At 41.6% G+C, this 25,673-nt stretch overlaps 2 protein-coding genes across 3 annotated transcripts; both read left to right on the forward strand.

The window, feature by feature from the left end:
- The first annotated feature begins 3,606 nt into the window (after positions 1-3,606).
- Positions 3,607-6,342, forward strand: LOC132486673 (HMG box transcription factor BBX-like). Its single transcript, XM_060094223.1, has 2 exons — positions 3,607-5,809; positions 5,900-6,342. The coding sequence occupies exons 1-2, from the start codon at positions 3,607-3,609 to the stop codon at positions 6,340-6,342; spliced, it is 2,646 nt and encodes an 881-aa protein (XP_059950206.1).
- A 15,838-nt stretch (positions 6,343-22,180) lies between these two features.
- On the forward strand, positions 22,181-24,916 carry LOC132486677 (HMG box transcription factor BBX-like). Of its 2 annotated transcripts, XM_060094246.1 has the most exons (2): positions 22,181-24,383; positions 24,474-24,916. In XM_060094246.1, the coding sequence occupies exons 1-2, from the start codon at positions 22,181-22,183 to the stop codon at positions 24,914-24,916; spliced, it is 2,646 nt and encodes an 881-aa protein (XP_059950229.1). The 2 variants fall into 2 exon arrangements, with proteins under 2 accessions (XP_059950229.1, XP_059950220.1); XM_060094237.1 differs by having other exon boundaries at positions 22,181-24,916.
- Positions 24,917-25,673: the final 757 nt, after the last annotated feature.

Raw genomic sequence — 25,673 nt, forward strand, 5'->3', positions numbered from 1 at the left:
TGCCCTGAATTTTATATCTATATCTATATCTATATCTATATCTCTCTATATATGTATATGTATATATATAATTTTTCTTTCACCATCCTCCCATCACTGCCCCTCATCCCTGTCCCCCATCAGAAACTTAAAATGTGCAAAAAGCACAATATCTTTCAAAGTTATTAAAGGTAATTTTCACAGGCTAAATGCAAGTTCACAAGAAACAAATTCCATTATCGTATACATATATGGTGTGTGGAGGTGTGCGCTTTTGTTCAACTATAAATAAGAAGGAAAAGAATTAAAGGTCTTTTCCTAATGAGCTCTTGTCAAAGCCCAAACTTTCAAAAAAAATGTAGAAGCGTTTAAAAAACTCAACACCACATGTTTGCTTATTGCCAGTCATAACAATTATTAGCAATAATATGTAATTTAAATGGCAGTTCTTGGTATTTCACTGTAGTTCAGGTCCTACCAAATTTCACACAAAATTAATGGTGACTGACCATTTTTGAGGGCAAAAATTATATATGTGTATATATATATATATATATATATATATATTTATATATTTATATATATATATATATGGCATATGGTAAGGAAATAATATATGTTTGTAGAGAATAAGATAAAATCATAAAAAGAAAACTGTGCTTCCTAAAATTGTGATACCTCTCCATGAATTTTTGGCTGTGAAAGAAGTGCTCTCTGTAAAAGACAATAGTATTCTCTGTCTTATAAACATACTACACTTACAGAAGTAGAAAACAAGAAGCCACAGTAAACAGACATTTAATTTCTGCTGACATGAAGATTGGGAAGCGTAACTGGAGTCCGTAAAGTCTTTTCCATGCTCCATATTGTTTTAGTTTAAAATGGGTTTGGCTGAAAGAAAGAGTAAGAGCAAAATTGCAGTTACTTTAACTAGATGATAATGTCTTTCTCTCACACATAAAGGAAGCCTGGGGGTAGAAGTTCCCTCCTGACACGACTCCCTGGTATCCTGGACCCAGGCCACACTGTCTTGGTTCCCTCCCATCTCCTATGGCAGCTCCCATGTCCGGCACTGACCCAGCTGGCCCATCTTCCACTATCATCTATGCATGCCTGTCAGCAAGAAGAAGCAAGAGGGCACACCTCTGTCTTTTAAGAGCGCTCCCAGAACCTACACTCACCACTTCCCTTTGGCCAGAATTTAGTCCACGGACATACCGAAAGGAAAGCTGGGAAATGTCATAGTAATTCTGGGAGGCGTGTGTGGAGCAAAAACTTTGGGTTTTGTTCCTAAAGGAAGAGGGGTACAACCAGCAGTGTCTGCCAGACCCGTAGACTCCTAACCATGCATTCACTATGGGGCTGGTAGTCATGAAATTGGGGAATATTTGAGCTAGAAGGAATGTTAAGAGAGCATCTGATTTACTGATGCTTAACCAGAACTGAATATCAGAAAGGCACCTCATACTTGGGGCCCATCACAAACCCAGCAAATACGCATTTCTGGGTGTCCCACCTGGCCACGTGTCTTTGCACAAGATCCCCTACCCCCCCCCCCCCATTTTTCTAGCTTTCTTCTCTGGTTAAGAAGCATTGACCAACTATTCATATTTCAGATGTGACAACAGAGACCCACAAATGTTTAGTGAGTTTCTCAGGGGCTCAGTTAATTAGCAGAAGAGCCAAAACTAGAGCACAGACTCCCCGTTGCAGGTTCCTGCCCCCTCTCTGCACTCCCATGACTCCTGAGTTATGATCCATGGACACAGACAGCCAGAAGACTGGGCCAGTCATAGACATTGACCTTTCCTTTACACTTCTGTATTCCGTTTTTCATAAGTTCCTTTTTCTTCTGCTCTATTCCTCCTATATCTGAGGTCTACTTTCCAAGCTAAAGCAATTCCTCCATTTGAATACTGTTCACTAACAGAACTAGACCCAGCTGCCCAAGAATTCTCATCGAAGAACACCCTTGCTTCCCTTCGTGACCACCAGGTCGGTGCCAAGCACAATTTTGCATGAAAGTACAAAATGTATACACTTTCCTAAATGTGGTAAGACCCAGGAGTAAAACCCACCTTCATTAAAATTGCAGGGCTATTTTCATCTCCTTTCTGGCACAAGCAGAGAATTGCAGGAGCCACAAAAATAAACTTAAGAGAGGCAGATTTAATTTCACATGTGTATTTAAAATCTGATAGACTCAGCTATGGGCAATGGAGAATCTAAATCTGAATGGGACTCAGCTCCTATGTCAGGGAGCTGATTGTCTCATGGAGGATTCAGTTGTATAACCAGAGCAGACCCAGTGAATGGGCTACCAGAGTTTTCAACTAAGGAGGATGGGGTCAGAACGGAAGCTCTTCCTTGGGGGTATTGCGGTGGGCTTCACGGAAGAGGTGGCCACCCTGATGCAGGTGATATTGACAGAGTAGGGTGGGTGGGGTGCATTCTAACTAAGAATACAGCTTAAGGAAAATTACCTGACCGAAAAAAATGAAATGTATAAGAGGAAAAATCAGCTATGGTTTGGAATGTACCTTAAGTCCAACAAGGAATTGAACAGAACTGATCATTGGCCAGAATCTTCTCAAGTCCTTCAGAGGTCAGAAGACGAACAAAGCATTTTAACAGGGAGTCTCTTAAACTTAAGAGATGGGTGCCTCTGACCTCAGCCTCCCACGTGAGAGCAAAGGCTCTCAAGCTCTAACTTGCACATAAGTCACGTAGAGATTTTATGAAAAAGTAGACTACTGTTCAGTAGGTCTGGGTGGGACCTGAGATTCTGCATTTCTAAGAAGCTTCCAGGTGACGACCATGGTCTAGAAGACGAGCCCAGCCACAGATGTGACGCTTGCAGGCCCCAGGGGGCCAAGCTCATCTGTGTGCAGCAGGGGAGGTGGGAGCTTGGCTACGTGGCTGGGCGTCCACGTTCCGTCCCGTAAGCAAGGCCCTACAGGACACGGGGCAGACCCAGAGCTGGAGGGCAGGGCCTCAGCCTCCAGCACAGCGCAGTCTTGCCTCAGGTCCTAACGTGTCAGGAGTGGGTGGATTAAGGTTTAAGAAAATATTTTATATGTTTAGAAGAGTTGAGAGTCATTCTTATTTTTTTAGGGAAGAAATTGTATTTAATTAGATTAATTAATTCATCATTTTAAGTTGAAGTATAGTTGATTTACAATGTTGTGTTAGTTTTAGGTGTACAGCACAGTGATTCATATATATATATTCTTCTTCAGATTCTTTTCCATTATAGGTTATTACAAAATATTGAGTATAGTTCCCTGTGCTATAGAGTAGGTCCTTAGTGGTTATGAGAGTCACTCTTTAAACATCAGAATCTTGGAGTGTACAGTGAAGGGAGGCCGAGTGGCTCCGCGAGCTCCTCTCTCTCCACTTTCCCATAGAGAAGCCCTGACTGGCCGCTGAGGGCGAGCCACACACACGCCCTCGCGCCCGGCGAACCCGCGCGGTCAGTATCATAGGACACAGGCTTTGCCGCAGTTCATCTTCCTCCCTGTGTACTTTCCGTTTGCCTTCCTGGAATTCTGCTGCATCACAGAAGCTGGAAGTTCCGATGTTCCATTGAACTCACGATGGAAAGTCTTGACTTGACCGGTCAGAGTAATGAAAGGCAGTCATAGAAATAAAGATTATTCCGCAGAAGGAGAAGGAGCTGGAAAACGACCAAAACGAAAGTGCCTTCAGTGGCATCCATTGCTAGCAAAGAAACTTCTTGACTTTTCAGAAGAGGAAGAAGAGGAAGACGAAGAGGAGGATATTGATAAGGTTCAACTTGTTGGGGCCGCTGGTCTAGAGCAAGATGGTGAAACTGAAGATGATGAATCACCAGAACAGCGAGCCCGGAGACCAATGAATGCATTTCTCTTATTTTGCAAACGTCATCGCTCTCTTGTACGTCAGGAACACAGGAACAGGCTTGATAACCGAGGTGCTACCAAGATACTAGCTGATTGGTGGGCTGTTCTCGATCCAAAGGAAAAGCAGAAATACACAGACATGGCCAAGGAGTATAAACATGCATTTATGAAAGCAAATCCTGGCTACAAATGGTGTGCTACCACAAACAAGCCTGTGAAATCCCCAACATCCACTGTCAATCCACGGGAGAAACTATGGGCCTTCCCATCTGACTCTTCAAGAGCCTTGCCAAGCCCCAAGAAAACAAAGCCTGAAGAAATGCCTCAGCTTAACTTTGGGATGGCTGATCCTACTCAAATGGGAGGCCTGAGCATGCTGCTTTTAGCTGGAGAACATGTTCTTGGTACACCAGAGATATCCTCTGGCACTTGCAGGCCTGATGTTTCAGAATCCTCTGAATTGCGTCAGGAGTCACCATTATTTCAGTTTGCCGAGATATCTTCAGGTACCTCCCACCCTGATGTTCCGTCAAAACAATGTCAAGCATCAACCTTGTTTCAGTTTGCAGAGATCTGTTCGAAGACTTCACAGTTGGGCGGTGCTGAACCTGTAAAACGCTGTGGAGAGTCTGCACTCTTTCAACTGGCAGAGATGTGCCTGGCATCAGAGGGGGTGAAAATGGAAGAATCAAAGCTAATAAAAGCCAAAGAATCAGATGGCGGAAGAATTCAAGAACTGGAGAAGGGCAAGGAAGAAAGAGAAATGAAAATGGAGAAAATAGATGAAGCCAGGTTCCAGAAAGAAGCAGAATTTGAAAAATCAGCTAAGGAAAATGTAAGAGATTCTAAGGAATTAAGAAATTTTGAGGAGCTGCGAATGGATGATATAATGGGTATAAAAATGGAAGCTCCTAAAGCAATTAAAAAGGAAGAATTAGAGGAAGATCAAAAATGTAGTCACTTCCCTGATTTTTCTTACTCTGGCAGTAGCAAGATAATAATAAGCGATGTTCCCAGTAGGAAGGATCACATGTGCCATCCTCATGGCATTAGGATCATCGAGATTCCCACAGCGTTAAGCAAACCAGAAAAGCTAAAAAAGGAAAAGAAGAAAACCAAAATGGATCGACAGGGAAATGATAAATCCACACCCAAGAAGACTTGCAAAAAGAGGCAGTCCTCGGAATCTGATATCGAGAGTGTCATGTACACCATTGAAGCTGTTGCAAAGGGAGACTGGGGCATCGAGAAGCTTGGAGATACCCCTCGCAAGCAGGTGCATACATCCTCGAGTGGCAAGGGAAGCATTTTGGATGCCAAGCCACCAAAGAAGAAAGTGAAATCAAGAGAGAAGAAAATGTCAAAGGAGAGATTCTCAGACACCACCCAAGAGTCAAGACCTCAAGATTTTATCAGTATTTCTGCCAGCAAGAACATTTCTGGTGAGGTCCCAGAGGGTATAAAAGCAGAACCTTTGACCCCTACGGAGGATGCATTACCACCCAGTCTATCGGGACAGGCCAAGCCTGAGGACAGTGAGTGTCACAGAAAAATAGAGACTTGTGGCTCCCGGAAATCTGAGAGGTCTTGCAAAGGTGCTCTTTATAAAACCCTGGTGTCTGAGGGTATGCTCACCTCTCTGCGAGCTAATGTTGGCAGAGGGAAACGAAGGTCAGGAAAAGGAAAGTCCTCTGATCATGAAGAGTGTTGGCATGAAGAAAGCTGGACATTTCACCAGAGTGGGACCAGTGGAAGCAAGAAGTTCAAGAAGACAAAGCCAAAGGAAGACTCTCTCCTTGGCTCAGCAAAGTTGGATGAAGAATTTGAAAAGAAATTCAACAGCCTCCCTCAGTATAGTCCTGTTACATTTGACCAGAAATGTGTACCTGTCCCAAGAAAAAAGAAGAAGACCGGACATATGTCCTCAGAACCGACCAAAACCAGCAAAGGTCCTTTCCAGTCTCAGAAAAAGAACTTATTCCACAAAATTGTCAGCAAATACAACCACAAAAAGGAGAAGCCTAATGTTCCAGAAAAAGGAAGTGGGAATAAATGGTCAAACAAGCAACTCTTCTTGGCTGCCATTCACCCTACAGAAGCCATATTTTCAGAAGACAGAAACACCACAGAGCCTGCTTATAAGGTTACAAATGCCCCATCCATTCCCAACACTCCAGAGCCAACAAGGGCGCAAGAACCCTTGGTGGGCAGTCAAAAGAGAAAAGCAAGGAAAACCAAGATCACACACCTTGTCAGGACAGCAGATGGCCGGGTATCACCAGCAGGAGGTACTTTGGATGACAAACCAAAGGAACACCTGCAGAGGAGTCTTGTTAAGGTGACCGAGACAGGCTGCAATGACGCATGCTCACACAACCGAGAGGCCACGGAGACGCGGAGCAGCACCCCGGAGATGCCCACCGTGTCTGCGTTCTTCAGCCTCGCTGTGCCGGCCGAAGTGGCTGCCATGGAACATGCATAGAAGTCAGAGATCAACTCCGCTCCCCCATGATGGACAGCCAAAAGAAATGCCCCCGACTCCTGTACTTATTTCTTGCGCTGACCAGTGAAGCGCCCTTTAATTGTAAAACATTGTGCTTTACCTACTACCCTAGCCTTGTCTTTATTGAGAGATGCTAGTGAGTCCATGTGGTGGCAAATAGAGACAGCAAACAAGTGCTTGTTGCCCTACACGGCCCAGATTCACTTGAAGCAGAAGTTGGCACCCTGGGCCAGTTTGTTCTTTCAGAACCCAGAGTCTTTGAGGGTGATGTTGTCTGTCTGATAATGAGCAGAAATGGGATGATCCTAGAGCTTTGCTTTCTATGGAAGGCTTTTGATGGTAATAGGTGGTAACTTGGTAAAAGGCTGCCTTTACTGTAGCTCATCCAGCATCTCTTTTGCCAACCAGAGAGTGTGAAACTAGTTTCATATATTACCTAGTTATTCTTTCAAAACAAAAACCAAAAGCAAAAAAACAAAAACTGACACACTGCACTAGTTATTATTAGATATTCTTAGTCTTTTTTGTACATGGAGGTTTATGTTCTAAGATGGTTTATATAATAGGCTATACCTACATTTACATTGTAGAATAATATTAAAAAGCCTCTTCCAGAGACTCCCAAACAGCACGGGCAGGCAGATGTACCGCTGTTAGCGGTGTATGCTCGGCCTTGTGGTCCATATATTCTGCACTTTTATATTTGCCACCAGAGTGGTAGTTTGCTGGCACAAAGAGAAAGAGAGAGAAGAAGAAAAATTACAGTTCTTACAAGCAGAATTTTTTTCTTAGCCTTGAGTGACCAAGAAGAATTTGCTTGGGTCCAATTGTGGCGAATATTTTCCCAGACAGGGGAAGAGTCCAGCAGATTACAGATTACTGATGTTTTCATGCCTTGAGGATTCTTTTATTTTTACACAAGGGTCTGAGTGACCAATGGATCGTTCATACAGACAAAAAAAGAAAAATAGTATTCAGAAGTGACCTTAGGATTACTTCACTATTCAGAACACATTGAAGACACACTCACTTTGTGTGGTCTTTGAGCTACAGCCCTTTTACATCCATCCCAGACAGACTGGACGGGTAGCAATTGCTATGCACAGCCTAATTGGCACTGCAGGTTTTTAGAGCCATTTTGAGTTTTTGTGGTTACGGAGGTATTGATGAGGGAGGTGTGCCTGACCAGAGTGGGACTCGCAGTTATAGATCCACCTGCAAGTTTCCTGTTTCCTTTTCATGTTTTGTTGCTTTTGAACATAAAACCAACCATACATATGCCAGTGCAACTGGATTAACTGGCTTAGAACATTCAACATATTGACTCCATCACCTGACGTTCACAGTATCTTGTTTCTTAGCAACAGATGCAAAGTGATAAATCAAAATTAGTCTTCGGCTACAGATTTTACAGGGTATTTGTTCCATAGCACAAAGTATTTCCCCACTCTTGCATCACAGCACAAACTACCAACTTTTAAGTATTGGATTCCAGCAATAATTTTTACTGGTTTTCAAACTGGCGGAATTTTGATAGTGTTAGTTCAAGTTTGAAACTTTTGAATTAGATCTCTAAATGGTGACAGTTTACAAGGTTTTATCTAGCTATCTTATTTATACTTGACTGAATTGTAATGATGATTTTTTTTCTCATCGTAATTTGACCTAATAGCCATACCAAAAACTGACTCTATTAGTACTGACTAGGTTTAGCTTTTCACGGTTGTGGATGTTACTTCAGTTTCGGTGCTGGAAAATATGTACAACATACTAACAGAATTGAAAAAGAACAGAGAGATTTGGGCTTTTTTTTTTTTCAAAGCAGGTAAAGAGGGCATCAGGGCATTGGAACGGTGTCCTCAAAAATGCATATTCCTTGTGGGCATGGAGGAAGAAGGAATTAGTAAGCAAGGTTAATCAGAGGCAGAAGCTTAGCCCCATTCACACAGAAATAAATCAGGTGAGCAACCCCAGATTTTAGCATGATATTTTTACTACGATGCTGTTGTATTAATATTTTCTAAATTTCGAAACACAAAGTGAATGTTTGAAAATTGCTGGGTCCCAGTGTTGGTGGCTGTTGGAGTTTCTGGACCACTTGCTAGCAGTGATTTAAAAATTATAATTAGCTAAAATCCAAAAAAATAAAAAATAAAATCAACAACAAAAGTTGTTTGGTGCAGAACATGCACCTTGACAATGGCACTAACTTGTTATTCTCTAGAACATGTTAGAATAGGTCTATTTTTGCCAGTGCCCTCTCCTCCAGTCCTCTGATTACATTTCACTAGAGTTCCTTAACAGAGTGCTGTATATTCATGGGACCTTTCTTAAAAAGAAGCAAAACAAAAGATGACTTTTTTCTATGTGATTAATATATCTTACTTGATCTGCTTTTCCTAAACCTCAGTGGCTTTTCCCTTAGGCAGGGGTCGGGGTGGAGGGCGACCTACTGGATACGACTGTTTTCAGGTACTTTAGAAAAAAAAAAAACCCACCTTTTTGTAGACATGCTTAATTTTTAAGCGGTTAGGCACTGAGAGTAGCAGAAATCCTGCAAAGTTCTATAGTCTTTTAGACACTCACCTTGTCATTTCTCTGAGTAATGTCTTGATTTCAAAAATTGTGCTTTTCTCATGCCCTGAATCCACTGGAGAGGGGTGTTGGTATTTTCAGGTAACAACATTTGTGAGCACAAGTATTGCAGACCAACATGTAGTACCCTCCCCCATTTATCATTTTCATTTCACTTCTCTCATTCTTTTTTATTTTAGAAAATCATATTGCTATGGTGTGTACCTTAATCTGCCAGCAAACACCATCTACACTAACATTTGTCCCACAAGCATCCTCAAGAGAAAAAGTTGTTGCACCTTATATATATTTCAAGCAAACCAAAATATGATGCTCTTCTGCCTTTGTTTTATTCTAAATTGTTGTATCATATCTTTCTGAAACCATTCTGAATCTAGTTGAAATTCTCAATATTTATGCTTTTACCTTAATTTCTAGATTCAAACCTGTATATAAATCTTTGGAACAAAATTGTCCTAGCCCTTCTCTGTGTTGCTGGAAGTGGATGATTTAGTCTCAGATGGAGACACAGTACTGTTCCAGTTTTCTTTAGCCTTTTATTTATTTAGTTATTCTGGGTATTTTCCTATGTAATTTTGAAGTGTGTAGAGTATACTATAGTTACTGAAGCTGCAGCTCCAAGAAGCTGAGTGAAAGAGAGAAAATACTGTAAGACGCCCTTCTTAAGTGTTTATTTGTTTGGATAACTGTAATGAGGCCAGGAAAAGGCAAAAGGTCCCACAGCCACTTTGAAGACACAGGTTCTTATCCCCAAACTAGGTTAGGTCCCAGATTTTAGATGAAAATGGTGAATTCTTTAAAGCCCTCTTTTTTAAAAGGATATATCATACCATTGTAATTCTGACAGTCTTTTCCCCCCCGAAAATTTATTTATTTAATTCCGTCAGATGAGCTTTCTACCAGTGCCCCCTCAAAGCCATGCTCAACTCATTCCCACGTTATCACTGTTATTATAGTTCCTGCCATTCAAACTGCTGCCGAGAAAAAAAGTGATCGAACACTGTGAACAAAATGAAGCATCTGAACGGGTCTGGTTATTTAGAATCCAACTTGTGTAATCCCTGTCACTCTCTTATCAAGTCAGATGCTACTCTGCCTGAGTCATAGAAAATTTTGTTTGCACTCTGTAGTCCTTGGCTCATCCTCTGGAAATGTTTGCACCTATGTAAAATCTCAAGCAGATTATAAATCGATACAGCACTAGGAGTAAGCTGAAAACTGAATGACATGTTTTGTTTATACAGTTCCGGGGGAGGGATGGGGAATATCAAGTAGCTCTGTTCCAAGTTTGGCATTTGGCATTAATGTGAAGCAGTGGGACCATGCTGCCTGTTAAACTACTGTATGAATCCTAAGTGGTCTGGAGACCAGCAGCTGGAGGCTGGAGGCCAGCATCCATACAGCAAAGGGGAAGCATCGCCGCTTCTTGGGGGAAAAGGAAGGAAGTCGTGCAAGGCCTGGAGTCATCATTTGTAAAGGGGAAGTCGGGGTGTACGTGATGCTGTGAGAAGGTTCACCTTTGATTGCACTGCTTCACAGAGCCCTCAGATAAGGCCAGTCCTAATGGGCTACCTCGGCTTTCACGGTTAATTCCAGTAAGTCCTGTTTGAAAGGTTTGTCTTTTTTTGCTTCTACCGTCAGGGCCACTGTTTTCCACTGCAGTGTTTTGACTTCCCAAACCACCTTCTCCAGAGAGAACAATGTATTGCTGAAAATGGGCAGTAGAAGCAAATGCTCTTATTACATTTGACCTATAAAGTATTCAGAGTGACTGTTAGGTGGGAATTAAAATTTAGCTTTCCCCACATAGGATCTTGTTTTGCACCTTATAAAGAGTGTACTAATTGTTAATTAGGGGTTGCTTTTATTTAGACAAGCATTCCCAAAGAATTAGATTTGGATTTTGTGTTTCTTTGAGTTTGGGGATTTTTTATTTTACAGTTATCTTATTTAGATTGACTAACCTCATACTTACAATAAAAAAAGAAACAGTGGTTCAGTTCATCTTACCAGATATGTCTGGTGATGTATTCAGAGTCTGATGGACTGCTTTGCTTTTATATAGTTTGGAAGTGATAGTGAAGTTTATTATACCCCATATTAAATGACCTTGTCCTTTTCACTGGGGACATTATCTTACATTTTAGAAACAGAAGCAGCAAAAGAGTGAACAACAAGACAAGTACATTTGATTCCCCTCATACACGTCCATCTGTTTGTGCTACGCTTTCCTTAAAAATATCAATATACATTTTCTTCACACATACAGAAAGTTTCCTCTCCTGGCCAAATTTTATTTGTGGTGGTATGAGTTATAATAATAACAGAAAAGAGGAAACCTTGTACTTAGAAGTTCGGTGGCCACTGTTTCCTTGTTGCAGTCAGTGGTCAAAATTGATCCTGCCCTGAAGTTGATCTTTTTTATTTATTTATTTATTTATTTATTTATTTATTTATTTATTAGTTTCTGCTTAATAACAAAGTGAATCAGTCATACATATACATCTGTTCCCACATCCCTTCCCTCATGCATCTCCCTCCCTCCCACCCTCCCCATCCCACCCCTCCAGGCGGTCACAAAGCACCGAGCTGATCTCCCTGTGCTCTGCGGCTGCTTCCCACTATCTATCTACCTTACGTTTGGTAGTGTATATATGTCCATGCCTCTCTTTCGCTTTGTCACAGCTTACCCTTCCCCCTCCCCATATCCTCAAGTCCATTCTCAAGTTAGGTCTGTGTCTTTATGCCCGTTTTACCCCTAGGTTCTTCATGACATTTTAAAAAAAAATTCCATATATATGTGTTAGCATACGGTATTTGTCTGTCTCTTTCTGACTTACTTCACTCTGTATGACAGACTCTAGGTCTATCCACCTCATTACAAATAGCTCAGTTTCGTTTCTTTTTATGGCTGAGTAATATTCCATTGTATATATGTGCCACATCTTCTTTATCCATTCATCGGATGATGGACACTTAGGTTGTTTCTATCTCCGGGCTATTGTGAATAGAGCTGCAATGAACATTTTGGTACATGGTCTCTTTTTGAATTATGGTTTTCTCAGGGTATATGCCTCGTAGTGGGATTGCTGGGTCATATGGTAGTTCTATTTTTAGTTTTTTAAGGAACCTCCATACTGTTCTCCATAGTGGCTGTACCAATTCACATTCCCACCAGCAGTGCAAGAGGGTTCCCTTTCTCCACACCCTCTCCAGCATTTATTGTTTCTAGATTTCTTGATGATGGCGATTCTGACTGGTGTGAGATGATATCTCATTGTAGTTTTGATTTGCATTTCTCTAATGATTAATGATGTTGAGCATCCTTTCATGTGTTTGTTGGCAGTCTGTATATCTTCTTTGGAGAAATGCCTATTTAAGTCTTCTGCCCATTTTTGGATTGGGTTGTTTGTTTTTTTGCTATTGAGCTGCATGAGCTGCTTATAAATTTTGGAGATTAATCCTTTGTCAGTTGCTTCATTTGCAAATATTTTCTCCCATGCTGAGGGTTGTGTTTTGGTCTTGTTTATGGTTTCCTTTGCTGTGCAAAAGCTTTGAAGTTTCATGAGGTCCCATTTGTTTATCTTTGTTTTTATTTCCATTTCTCTAGGAGGTGGGTCCAAAAGGATCTTGCTGTGATTTATGTCATAGAGTGTTCTGCCTATGTTTTCCTCTAAGAGTTTGATAGTTTCTGGCCTTACATTGAGGTCTTTAATCCATTTTGAGCTTATTTTTGTGTATGGTGTTAGGGAATGATCTAATCTCATACTTTTACATGTCCCTGTCCAGTTTTCCCAGCACCACTTATTGAAGAGGCTGTCCTTTCTCCACTGTACATTCCTGCCTCCTTTATCAAAGATAAGTTGACCATATGTGCATGGGTTGATCTCTGGGCTTTCTATCCCATTCCATTGATCTATCTTTCTGTTTCTGTGCCAGTACCACACTGTCTTGATTACTGTAGCTTTGTAGTATAGTCTGAAGTCAGGGAGCCTGATTCCTCCGGCTCCGTTTTTCGTTCTCAAGATTGCTTTGGCTATTCGGGGTCTTTTTTTTTTCCAAACAAATTTTGAAATTTTTTGTTCTAGTTCTGTGAAAAATGCCACTGGTAGTTTGATAGGGATTGCATTGAATCTGTAGATTGCTTTGGGTAGTAGAGTCATTTTCACAATATTGATTCTTCCAATCCAGAAGCATGGTATATCTCTCCATCTATTTGTATCATCTTTAATCTCTTTCATCAGTGTCTTATAATTTTCTGCATACAGGTCTTTTGTCTCCTTAGGTAGGTTTATTCCTAGATATTTTATTCTTTTTGTTGCAATGGTAAATGGGAGTGTTTTCTTGATTTCCTTTTCAGATGTTTCATCATTAGTGTACAGGAATGCCAGAGATTCCTGTGCATTAATTTTGTATCCTTCTACTTTACCAAATTCATTGATTAGCTCTAGTAGTTTTCTGGTAGCATCTTTAGGATTCTCTATGTATAGTATCATGTCATCTGCAAACAGTGACAGCTTTACTTCTTCTTTTCCGATTTGGATTCCTTTTATTTCCTTTTCTTCTCTGATTGCTGTGGCTAAAACTTCCAAAACTAGGTTGAATAAGAGTGGTGAGAGTGGGCAACCTTGTCTTGTTCTTGATCTTTGTGGAAATGGTTTCAGTTTTCCACCATTGAGGACAATGTTGGCTGTGGGTTTGTCATATATGGCCTTGATTAGGTTGAGGAAAGTTCCCTCTATGCCTACTTTCTGCAGTGTTTTTATCATAAATGGGTGTTGAATTTTGTCAAAAGCTTTCTCTGCATCTATTGAGAGGATCCTATGGTTTTTCTCCTTCAATTTGTTAATATGGTGTATCACATTGATTGATTTGCGTATATTGAGTAATCCTTGCATTCCTGGAATAAACCCCACTTGATCATGGTGTATGATCCTTTTAATGTGCTGTTGGATTCTGTTAGCTAGTCTTATGTTGAGGCTTTTTGCATCTATGTTCATCAGTGATATAGGCCTGTAGTTTTCTTTCTTTGGGACATCCTTGCCTGGTTTTGGTATCAAGGTGATGGTGACCTCGTAGAATGAGTTTGGGAGTGTTCCTTCCTCTGAAATTGTTTGGAAGAGTTTGAGAAGGATGGGTGTTAGCTCTTCTCTAAATGTTTGATCGAATTCGCCTGTGAAGCCATCTGGTCCTGGGCTTTTGTTTGTTGGAAGATTTTTAATCACAGTTTCAATTTCAGGGCTTGTGATTGGTCTATTCATATTTTCTATTTCTTCCTGATTCAGTCTTGGCAGGTTGTGCATTTCTAAGAATTTGTCCATTTCTTCCAGGTTGTCCATTTTATTGGCATAGAGTTGCTTGTAGTAATCTCTCATGATCTTTTGTATTTCTGCAGCGTGAGTTGTTACTTCTCCTTTTTCATTTCTAATTCTATTGATTTGAGTCTTCTCCCTTTTTTTCTTGATGAGTCTGGCTAATGGTCTGTCAATTCCTTAAGTTGATCTTTATGCACAGAATTAGTTACTGTGAACATTACTACTCTTTCCAGAGATTTTCTAATAACTTGGGCCAGAACTGGTTACCGAGGAGCAAGGACCTAATTCCATGCCTCCACACCCTCCCACTGCACCGCACCACACGTCTTACCTCACAAGCTCTAACCTAAATCACAGAGGCACGCGTTTCGTGGACTAACCATCACATCCCCTGGCGGCCTCAGGGGAGTGCTCACGTCCACTGACACCTCCCTTTAGTGCGTCAGCTCGTAGCGGCAGAACTGGGGTGGGGGAGGTTTGTGATCTGGAGCTCAGCACATGCTCGGCAACATGTTTCTCATTTCCTTAGCATTCATGGCTTGCTCTCAGGAATCTGTCGAAAAGGAATAAAAACCACCTGCGAGTCCACATTACCAGATTATGAACTTTTCCCATAGGTTTGAATTGCTTACTTACCTATTATAAATTAACCACAGCTTCATTTGGCCACCAGGTCTTAAGTCTGTTGACAGTTTTCAGCATGACCGAATTGCTCATTTTTCTTGCTTTCAGAAATTGGCTTGGTTGTCTTTAGAGTTGGTGTAAACGTGCCATGTAATAAATGATTTCCACTTAATGGTACAACAGAATTATTGCTTTCTTAGATGTTTGTGTAGTAAAAGTCAATATACACGTTTATATAATTTCTTTCCTCAAAATCTTATACTTAATTTAATTTCTAAAAATTGCACATGTAAGTCATGTGTATAACATGCTAAAGTACTTTAACTGTGATCTTAAAACTGAATAAAAAATATTTAATAGAAAATCAGAATATTGGGCTTCCCTGGTGGCGCAGTGTTTGAGAGTCCACCTGCCGATGCAGGGGACGCGGGTTCGTGCCCCGGTCCGGGAAGATCCTACATGCCGCGGAGTGGCTGGGCCCGTGAGCCATGGCTGCTGAGCCTACGCGTCCGGAGCCCATGCTCCACAACGGGAGAGGCCACAGCAGTGAGAGGCCCGCGTACCGCAAAAAAATAAAAAATAAAAAAAAACTCAGAATATTTTAGTATTGCAAGAGTTCTGCAGCTCTTAATAGTTTGTAAATCTACTATCTCATTTGTAATTAACATTCTCAATTCTCTTACTCTATGCCTTTTTATAAGGGAATAGTTAAGACAACTTTCTTTGTTGAAAGGGTATAAGGTATGACAAAGCCCTGAGATATTTCAGGAAACTGTATTTATTGAGAAACTGACCAAGAACCCACATTTTTCCCTGTTACTGTAAGAAGTCTCCAGAGAAAGATTTTCAAAGACTGTCAGTTCAGTATTCACTGGAAGAAGTCTGGCTATTTTGATCCCTAACTGAATTTACATAGATCATCTACATTTGAACATTCAGAGGTACTTAAGAACATTGCTTTTGTTCTGGACCATATGATGTATTTTAAAATTTAAAGTTGAAACATAACATATAGTGCTTCTTTGCAAATATGAGTCCAAATAAGAACAGAAATCAGTCACTGTAGAAAAACATGTAGCCCAACAGAAATCTTGACTGGGCAAGGAAGCTTCACCTACTTCACCTAGGGACGAACCCGCGTCCCCTGCATCGGCAGGCAGACTCTCAACCACTGTGCCACCAGGGAAGCCCTGAAAGGAATTTTTTATCCAAAGTTTATAATGAGTGTCTACAAATCAGTGAGAAAATTACAAATGCCCAGTTTAAAACTGGGCAAAAGATAAAGACAAGTTATTCACAGAGCAAACTGTATAAATAATAAATCAACACATAAAAAATGTTCAACCTCACTAGAAATCAGGGAAAAGCCAATTTAAACATGAGATCGTATTTTTAACTTCAAATTGGGGGGGAAAACCGAAAGAGGGAGTGTTGAGGAAGGATTTGGGAACCAGTTCTTTACATATAGTACTGATAAGGTTGTAAATTTCAGGGAAATTTGTGAAGGAACATTTCAAAAGTTTATACATCCAGCAGTTCTACTTCTATAAATCTTTCCTAGAGATATGTGTACCTGTGTGAAAATTTATATTTACAAAAAAATATTTTCTGCTGCGTTGTTGGCAATGACAAAAAATTAGAAGGAACCCAAATTCCCATCAATATGAGTGGTTAAATGACAGTAGAGCCATACTCTAGAATGCTCAGCTTCCAGTAACCAGAATAAGCTCGACCAATGTGCACTGATGTGAAAAATTTCCAAGATACATCTTAACCCCTTGGTAGTATTCTTTTATTTTTTTTTTAATTTAATTTATTTATTTTGGGCTGTGTTGGGTCTTCGTTTCTGTGCGTGGCTTCCTCTAGTTGCGGCGAGCGGGGGCCTCTCTTCATCACGGTGCGCGGGCCTCTCACTGTCGCGGCCTCTCTTGTTGTGGAACACAAGCTCCAGACGCGCAGGCTCAGTAGTTGTGGCCCACGGGCCTAGTTGCTCCACGGCATGTGGGATCTTCCCAGACCAGGGCTCGAACCCGTGTCCCCTGCATTGGCAGGCGGATTCTCAACCACTGCGCCACCAGGGAAGCCCCGGTAGTATTCTTCATATCTTAACATGTGCATACCTATGACACATAAATTCCATGTCTAATTTTCTGTCCTACAAACCTACGAAAAGCTACAGACTTCTGATCAATATCCCCCAAACTATTGTCAATTGTAAGAAGTATGTCCAAAAGAAAAAAAAAGAATCAGAAATCTGTTCAAAACCAGCAGATTTTAAAGAACTTATTATCCCCTCACCCACCTCTGTTCTGCTATAGCAACACTGGAAGACTGCAACTAGGAAAGAGAGCAAGCCTAACTCCCACCTCAAATCTTGTCTCTCAACTACAGGGTATGATGAAGTCATTTAAAAAATATATTTAAAGGAGACTGAACCCTTAGGTGAAAGACCCCAATAAGTTATTTCCCTAAAATAGACAGTAAATAAAGACTTTGGAATGCGTTGCAGTGGAAAGATGTGAAATCTCTTTCTTTGGGTCTTCTGAAAATTATCACATTCCCACATATGTCTGCAGTGTTTTAAATATTTTCCATTTATGTAGTAAACATTGAAAGACAGAAAGACAGAGGTTATTTCCAGCTAGATGTTATCCTTTCCCCCCAATGGAACTATGCTTTCCTTTCTAGACACATGAGCTCTCCTTTTTCGAGTCTGAGATTGGAAGTTCTCATGGTTGAATTGTTAACACATTTATCTTTATTTGGGTTGAGTTTGATCCAGCTACTCTGAAGACTATGGTTTCTTCACTAAAAATTGCTTCCATTGTAGATTTATCACCTGGTTGGCAAACGCTGGATAACTTCAGGCACAAGAACATTACTCTGAACCTGGGTGTGGTCAGTGAGATAGAAACCAACATTATTTTTTCCTTCATGATATGAAATATACTCTAACTTTACTCCCAGGGTTTTGTCCAAAAAGCTCATAAAACATAAATTGACTCTGCCCTTCAGACTCCCATGTTCTCCTCCAGTCTACACAGCAAAGTCTAAGTTCAATTACACCAAGACTGATGCCAAATTTCAAAAAACGAGAGCACCCTCCATTTCTGCTAGTGCCAGGTGTGTTGTTCCAGGTGCACAGAAGTATCTTAAAAAGTCTTAGTAAATCTCATTCTACAATAAATAATTACTCAACAAGTTCTCTCTGGACCAGGGTATACTAAGCCAGTGTCTGCTTTCTATTGCAGGCGAAGAAGTTTGTGGTCTTTCATGGAGCTTCCATTTACCAACCTGGAAATGGCATTCATTTTATTGGCTTTTGTTATCTTTTCCCTCTTTACTCTGGCTTCCATCTACACTGACCCGGATGAGAGGAATGAAGGTAAACAGAGAGAGCTCTTCATAAGAGTCCCCATTTCCTTTCCCCACCCAATCATCTTTCTTTGATTTGGTTTAGTTTCTATTCTGTATGTGAGAATGAGTTTGTTTTGGGGTGTGCTGTGTGTGTGTGTGTGTATGAGAGAAGGGAGACAGAGAGACAGAGAAAGAGAGTTTTATTAAATGGCCTGAAATATCTACTGTGGCATTTTACCATTATTTATTAAGAGAGGTTTGGAAATGGAAACGATTATTCACATGACTTTTAATCCCAGAATTTTGCAGGTCTTATGCCCTGAATTTTATATCTATATCTATATCTATATCTATATCTCTCTATATATGTATATGTATATATATAATTTTTCTTTCACCATCCTCCCATCACTGCCCCTCATCCCTGTCCCCCATCAGAAACTTAAAATGTGCAAAAAGCACAATATCTTTCAAAGTCATTAAAGGTAATTTTCACAGGCTAAATGCAAGTTCACAAGAAACAAATTCCATTATCGTATACATATATGGTGTGTGGAGGTGTGCGCTTTTGTTCAACTATAAATAAGAAGGAAAAGAATTAAAGGTTTTTTCCTAATGAGCTCTTGTCAAAGCCCAAACTTTCAAAAAAAATGTAGAAGCGTTTAAAAAACTCAACACCACATGTTTGCTTATTGCCAGTCATAACAATTATTAGCAATAATATGTAATTTAAATGGCAGTTCTTGGTATTTCACTGTAGTTCAGGTCCTACCAAATTTCACACAAAATTAATGGTGACTGACCATTTTTGAGGGCAAAAATTATATACATATATATATATATATATATATATATATATATATATATATATATATATTTATATATATATATATGGCATATGGTAAGGAAATAATATATGTTTGTAGAGAATAAGATAAAATCATAAAAAGAAAACTGTGCTTCCTAAAATTGTGATACCTCTCCATGAATTTTTGGCTGTGAAAGAAGTGCTCTCTGTAAAAGACAATAGTATTCTCTGTCTTATAAACATACTACACTTACAGAAGTAGAAAACAAGAAGCCACAGTAAACAGACATTTAATTTCTGCTGACATGAAGATTGGGAAGCGTAACTGGAGTCCGTAAAGTCTTTTCCATGCTCCATATTGTTTTAGTTTAAAATGGGTTTGGCTGAAAGAAAGAGTAAGAGCAAAATTGCAGTTACTTTAACTAGATGATAATGTCTTTCTCTCACACATAAAGGAAGCCTGGGGGTAGAAGTTCCCTGCTGACACGACTCCCTGGTATCCTGGACCCAGGCCACACTGTCTTGGTTCCCTCCCATCTCCTATGGCAGCTCCCATGTCCGGCACTGACCCAGCTGGCCCATCTTCCACTATCATCTATGCATGCCTGTCAGCAAGAAGAAGCAAGAGGGCACACCTCTGTCTTTTAAGAGCGCTCCCAGAACCTACACTCACCACTTCCCTTTGGCCAGAATTTAGTCCACGGACATACCGAAAGGAAAGCTGGGAAATGTCATAGTTATTCTGGGAGGCGTGTGTGGAGCAAAAACTTTGGGTTTTGTTCCTAAAGGAAGAGGGGTACAACCAGCAGTGTCTGCCAGACCCGTAGACTCCTAACCATGCATTCACTACGGGGCTGGTAGTCATGAAATTGGGGAATATTTGAGCTAGAAGGAATGTTAAGAGAGCATCTGATTTACTGATGCTTAACCAGAACTGAATATCAGAAAGGCACCTCATACTTGGGGCCCATCACAAACCCAGCAAATACGCATTTCTGGGTGTCCCACCTGGCCACGTGTCTTTAAACAAGATCCCCTACCCCCCCCCCCCATTTTTCTAGCTTTCTTCTCTGGTTAAGAAGCATTGACCAACTATTCATGTTTCAGATGTGACAACAGAGACCCACAAATGTTTAGTGAGTTTCTCAGGGGCTCAGTTAATTAGCAGAAGAGCCAAAACTAGAGCACAGACTCCCCGTTGCAGGTTCCTGCCCCCTCTCTGCACTCCCATGACTCCTGAGTTATGATCCATGGACACAGACAGCCAGAAGACTGGGCCAGTCATAGACATTGACCTTTCCTTTACACTTCTGTATTCCGTTTTTCATAAGTTCCTTTTTCTTCTGCTCTATTCCTCCTATATCTGAGGTCTACTTTCCAAGCTAAAGCAATTCCTCCATTTGAATACTGTTCACTAACAGAACTAGACCCAGCTGCCCAAGAATTCTCATCGAAGAACACCCTTGCTTCCCTTCGTGACCACCAGGTCGGTGCCAAGCACAATTTTGCATGAAAGTACAAAATGTATACACTTTCCTAAATGTGGTAAGACCCAGGAGTAAAACCCACCTTCATTAAAATTGCAGGGCTATTTTCATCTCCTTTCTGGCACAAGCAGAGAATTGCAGGAGCCACAAAAATAAACTTAAGAGAGGCAGATTTAATTTCACATGTGTATTTAAAATCTGATAGACTCAGCTATGGGCAATGGAGAATCTAAATCTGAATGGGACTCAGCTCCTATGTCAGGGAGCTGATTGTCTCATGGAGGATTCAGTTGTATAACCAGAGCAGACCCAGTGAATGGGCTACCAGAGTTTTCAACTAAGGAGGATGGGGTCAGAACGGAAGCTCTTCCTTGGGGGTATTGCGGTGGGCTTCACGGAAGAGGTGGCCACCCTGATGCAGGTGATATTGACAGAGTAGGGTGGGTGGGGTGCATTCTAACTAAGAATACAGCTTAAGGAAAATTACCTGACCGAAAAAAATGAAATGTATAAGAGGAAAAATCAGCTATGGTTTGGAATGTACCTTAAGTCCAACAAGGAATTGAACAGAACTGATCATTGGCCAGAATCTTCTCAAGTCCTTCAGAGGTCAGAAGACGAACAAAGCATTTTAACAGGGAGTCTCTTAAACTTAAGAGATGGGTGCCTCTGACCTCAGCCACCCACGTGAGAGCAAAGGCTCTCAAGCTCTAACTTGCACATAAGTCACGTAGAGATTTTATGAAAAAGTAGACTACTGTTCAGTAGGTCTGGGTGGGACCTGAGATTCTGCATTTCTAAGAAGCTTCCAGGTGACGACCATGGTCTAGAAGACGAGCCCAGCCACAGATGTGACGCTTGCAGGACCCAGGGGGCCAAGCTCATCTGTGTGCAGCAGGGGAGGTGGGAGCTTGGCTACGTGGCTGGGCGTCCACGTTCCGTCCCGTAAGCAAGGCCCTACAGGACACGGGGCAGACCCAGAGCTGGAGGGCAGGGCCTCAGCCTCCAGCACAGCGCAGTCTTGCCTCAGGTCCTAACGTGTCAGGAGTGGGTGGATTAAGGTTTAAGAAAATATTTTATATGTTTAGAAGAGTTGAGAGTCATTCTTATTTTTTTAGGGAAGAAATTGTATTTAATTAGATTAATTAATTCATCATTTTAAGTTGAAGTATAGTTGATTTACAATGTTGTGTTAGTTTTAGGTGTACAGCACAGTGATTCATATATATATATTCTTCTTCAGATTCTTTTCCATTATAGGTTATTACAAAATATTGAGTATAGTTCCCTGTGCTATAGAGTAGGTCCTTAGTGGTTATGAGAGTCACTCTTTAAACATCAGAATCTTGGAGTGTACAGTGAAGGGAGGCCGAGTGGCTCCGCGAGCTCCTCTCTCTCCACTTTCCCATAGAGAAGCCCTGACTGGCCGCTGAGGGCGAGCCACACACACGCCCTCGCGCCCGGCGAACCCGCGCGGTCAGTATCATAGGACACAGGCTTTGCCGCAGTTCATCTTCCTCCCTGTGTACTTTCCGTTTGCCTTCCTGGAATTCTGCTGCATCACAGAAGCTGGAAGTTCCGATGTTCCATTGAACTCACGATGGAAAGTCTTGACTTGACCGGTCAGAGTAATGAAAGGCAGTCATAGAAATAAAGATTATTCCGCAGAAGGAGAAGGAGCTGGAAAACGACCAAAACGAAAGTGCCTTCAGTGGCATCCATTGCTAGCAAAGAAACTTCTTGACTTTTCAGAAGAGGAAGAAGAGGAAGACCAAGAGGAGGATATTGATAAGGTTCAACTTCTTGGGGCCGCGGGTCTAGAGCAAGATGGTGAAACTGAAGATGATGAATCACCAGAACAGCGAGCCCGGAGACCAATGAATGCATTTCTCTTATTTTGCAAACGTCATCGCTCTCTTGTACGTCAGGAACACAGGAACAGGCTTGATAACCGAGGTGCTACCAAGATACTAGCTGATTGGTGGGCTGTTCTCGATCCAAAGGAAAAGCAGAAATACACAGACATGGCCAAGGAGTATAAACATGCATTTATGAAAGCAAATCCTGGCTACAAATGGTGTGCTACCACAAACAAGCCTGTGAAATCCCCAACATCCACTGTCAATCCACGGGAGAAACTGTGGGCCTTCCCATCTGACTCTTCAAGAGCCTTGCCAAGCCCCAAGAAAACAAAGCCTGAAGAAATGCCTCAGCTTAACTTTGGGCTGGCTGATCCTACTCAAATGGGAGGCCTGAGCATGCTGCTTTTAGCTGGAGAACATGTTCTTGGTACACCAGAGATATCCTCTGGCACTTGCAGGCCTGATGTTTCAGAATCCTCTGAATTGCGTCAGGAGTCACCATTATTTCAGTTTGCCGAGATATCTTCAGGTACCTCCCACCCTGATGTTCCGTCAAAACAATGTCAAGCATCAGCCTTGTTTCAGTTTGCAGAGATCTGTTCGAAGACTTCACAGTTGGGCGGTGCTGAACCTGTAAAACGCTGTGGAGAGTCTGCACTCTTTCAACTGGCAGAGATGTGCCTGGCATCAGAGGGGGTGAAAATGGAAGAATCAAAGCTAATAAAAGCCAAAGAATCAGATGGCGGAAGAATTCAAGAACTGGAGAAGGGCAAGGAAGAAAGAGAAATGAAAATGGAGAAAATAGATGAAGCCAGGTTCCAGAAAGAAGCAGAATTTGAAAAATCAGCTAAGGAAAATGTAAGAGATTCTAAGGAATTAAGAAATTTTGAGGAGCTGCGAATGGATGATATAATGGGTATAAAAATGGAAGCTCCTAAAGCAATTAAAAAGGAAGAATTAGAGGAAGATCAAAAATGTAGTCACTTCCCTGATTTTTCTTACTCTGGCAGTAGCAAGATAATAATAAGCGATGTTCCCAGTAGGAAGGATCACATGTGCCATCCTCATGGCATTAGGATCATCGAGATTCCCACAGCGTTAAGCAAACCAGAAAAGCTAAAAAAGGAAAAGAAGAAAACCAGAATGGATCGACAGGGAAATGATAAATCCACACCCAAGAAGACTTGCAAAAAGAGGCAGTCCTCGGAATCTGATATCGAGAGTGTCATGTACACCATTGAAGCTGTTGCAAAGGGAGACTGGGGCATCGAGAAGCTTGGAGATACCCCTCGCAAGCAGGTGCATACATCCTCGAGTGGCAAGGGAAGCATTTTGGATGCCAAGCCACCAAAGAAGAAAGTGAAATCAAGAGAGAAGAAAATGTCAAAGGAGAGATCCTCAGACACCACCCAAGAGTCAAGACCTCAAGATTTTATCAGTATTTCTGCCAGCAAGAACATTTCTGGTGAGGTCCCAGAGGGTATAAAAGCAGAACCTTTGACCCCTACGGAGGATGCATTACCACCCAGTCTATCGGGACAGGCCAAGCCTGAGGACAGTGAGTGTCACAGAAAAATAGAGACTTGTGGCTCCCGGAAATCTGAGAGGTCTTGCAAAGGTGCTCTTTATAAAACCCTGGTGTCTGAGGGTATGCTCACCTCTCTGCGAGCTAATGTTGGCAGAGGGAAACGAAGGTCAGGAAAAGGAAAGTCCTCTGATCATGAAGAGTGTTGGCATGAAGAAAGCTGGACATTTCACCAGAGTGGGACCAGTGGAAGCAAGAAGTTCAAGAAGACAAAGCCAAAGGAAGACTCTCTCCTTGGCTCAGCAAAGTTGGATGAAGAATTTGAAAAGAAATTCAACAGCCTCCCTCAGTATAGTCCTGTTACATTTGACCAGAAATGTGTACCTGTCCCAAGAAAAAAGAAGAAGACCGGACATATGTCCTCAGAACCGACCAAAACCAGCAAAGGTCCTTTCCAGTCTCAGAAAAAGAACTTATTCCACAAAATTGTCAGCAAATACAAGCACAAAAAGGAGAAGCCTAATGTTCCAGAAAAAGGAAGTGGGAATAAATGGTCAAACAAGCAACTCTTCTTGGCTGCCATTCACCCTACAGAAGCCATATTTTCAGAAGACAGAAACACCACAGAGCCTGCTTATAAGGTTACAAATGCCCCATCCATTCCCAACACTCCAGAGCCAACAAGGGCGCAAGAACCCTTGGTGGGCAGTCAAAAGAGAAAAGCAAGGAAAACCAAGATCACACACCTTGTCAGGACAGCAGATGGCCGGGTATCACCAGCAGGAGGTACTTTGGATGACAAACCAAAGGAACACCTGCAGAGGAGTCTTGTTAAGGTGACCGAGACAGGCTGCAATGACGCATGCTCACACAACCAAGAGGCCACGGAGACGCGGAGCAGCACCCCGGAGATGCCCGCCGTGTCTGCGTTCTTCAGCCTCGCTGTGCCGGCCGAAGTGGCTGCCATGGAACATGCATAGAAGTCAGAGATCAACTCCGCTCCCCCATGATGGACAGCCAAAAGAAATGCCCCCGACTCCTGTACTTATTTCTTGCGCTGACCAGTGAAGCGCCCTTTAATTGTAAAACATTGTGCTTTACCTACTACCCTAGCCTTGTCTTTATTGAGAGATGCTAGTGAGTCCATGTGGTGGCAAATAGAGACAGCAAACAAGTGCTTGTTGCCCTACACGGCCCAGATTCACTTGAAGCAGAAGTTGGCACCCTGGGCCAGTTTGTTCTTTCAGAACCCAGAGTCTTTGAGGGTGATGTTGTCTGTCTGATAATGAGCAGAAATGGGATGATCCTAGAGCTTTGCTTTCTATGGAAGGCTTTTGATGGTAATAGGTGGTAACTTGGTAAAAGGCTGCCTTTACTGTAGCTCATCCAGCATCTCTTTTGCCAACCAGAGAGTGTGAAACTAGTTTCATATATTACCTAGTTATTCTTTCAAAACAAAAACCAAAAGCAAAAAAACAAAAACTGACACACTGCACTAGTTATTATTAGATATTCTTAGTCTTTTTTGTACATGGAGGTTTATGTTCTAAGATGGTTTATATAATAGGCTATACCTACATTTACATTGTAGAATAATATTAAAAAGCCTCTTCCAGAGACTCCCAAACAGCACGGGCAGGCAGATGTACCGCTGTTAGCGGTGTATGCTCGGCCTTGTGGTCCATATATTCTGCACTTTTATATTTGCCACCAGAGTGGTAGTTTGCTGGCACAAAG

This window comes from Mesoplodon densirostris, chromosome 1, assembly GCF_025265405.1.
Source record: "Mesoplodon densirostris isolate mMesDen1 chromosome 1, mMesDen1 primary haplotype, whole genome shotgun sequence".
In the NCBI taxonomy this organism is placed as follows: domain Eukaryota; kingdom Metazoa; phylum Chordata; class Mammalia; order Artiodactyla; family Ziphiidae; genus Mesoplodon; species Mesoplodon densirostris.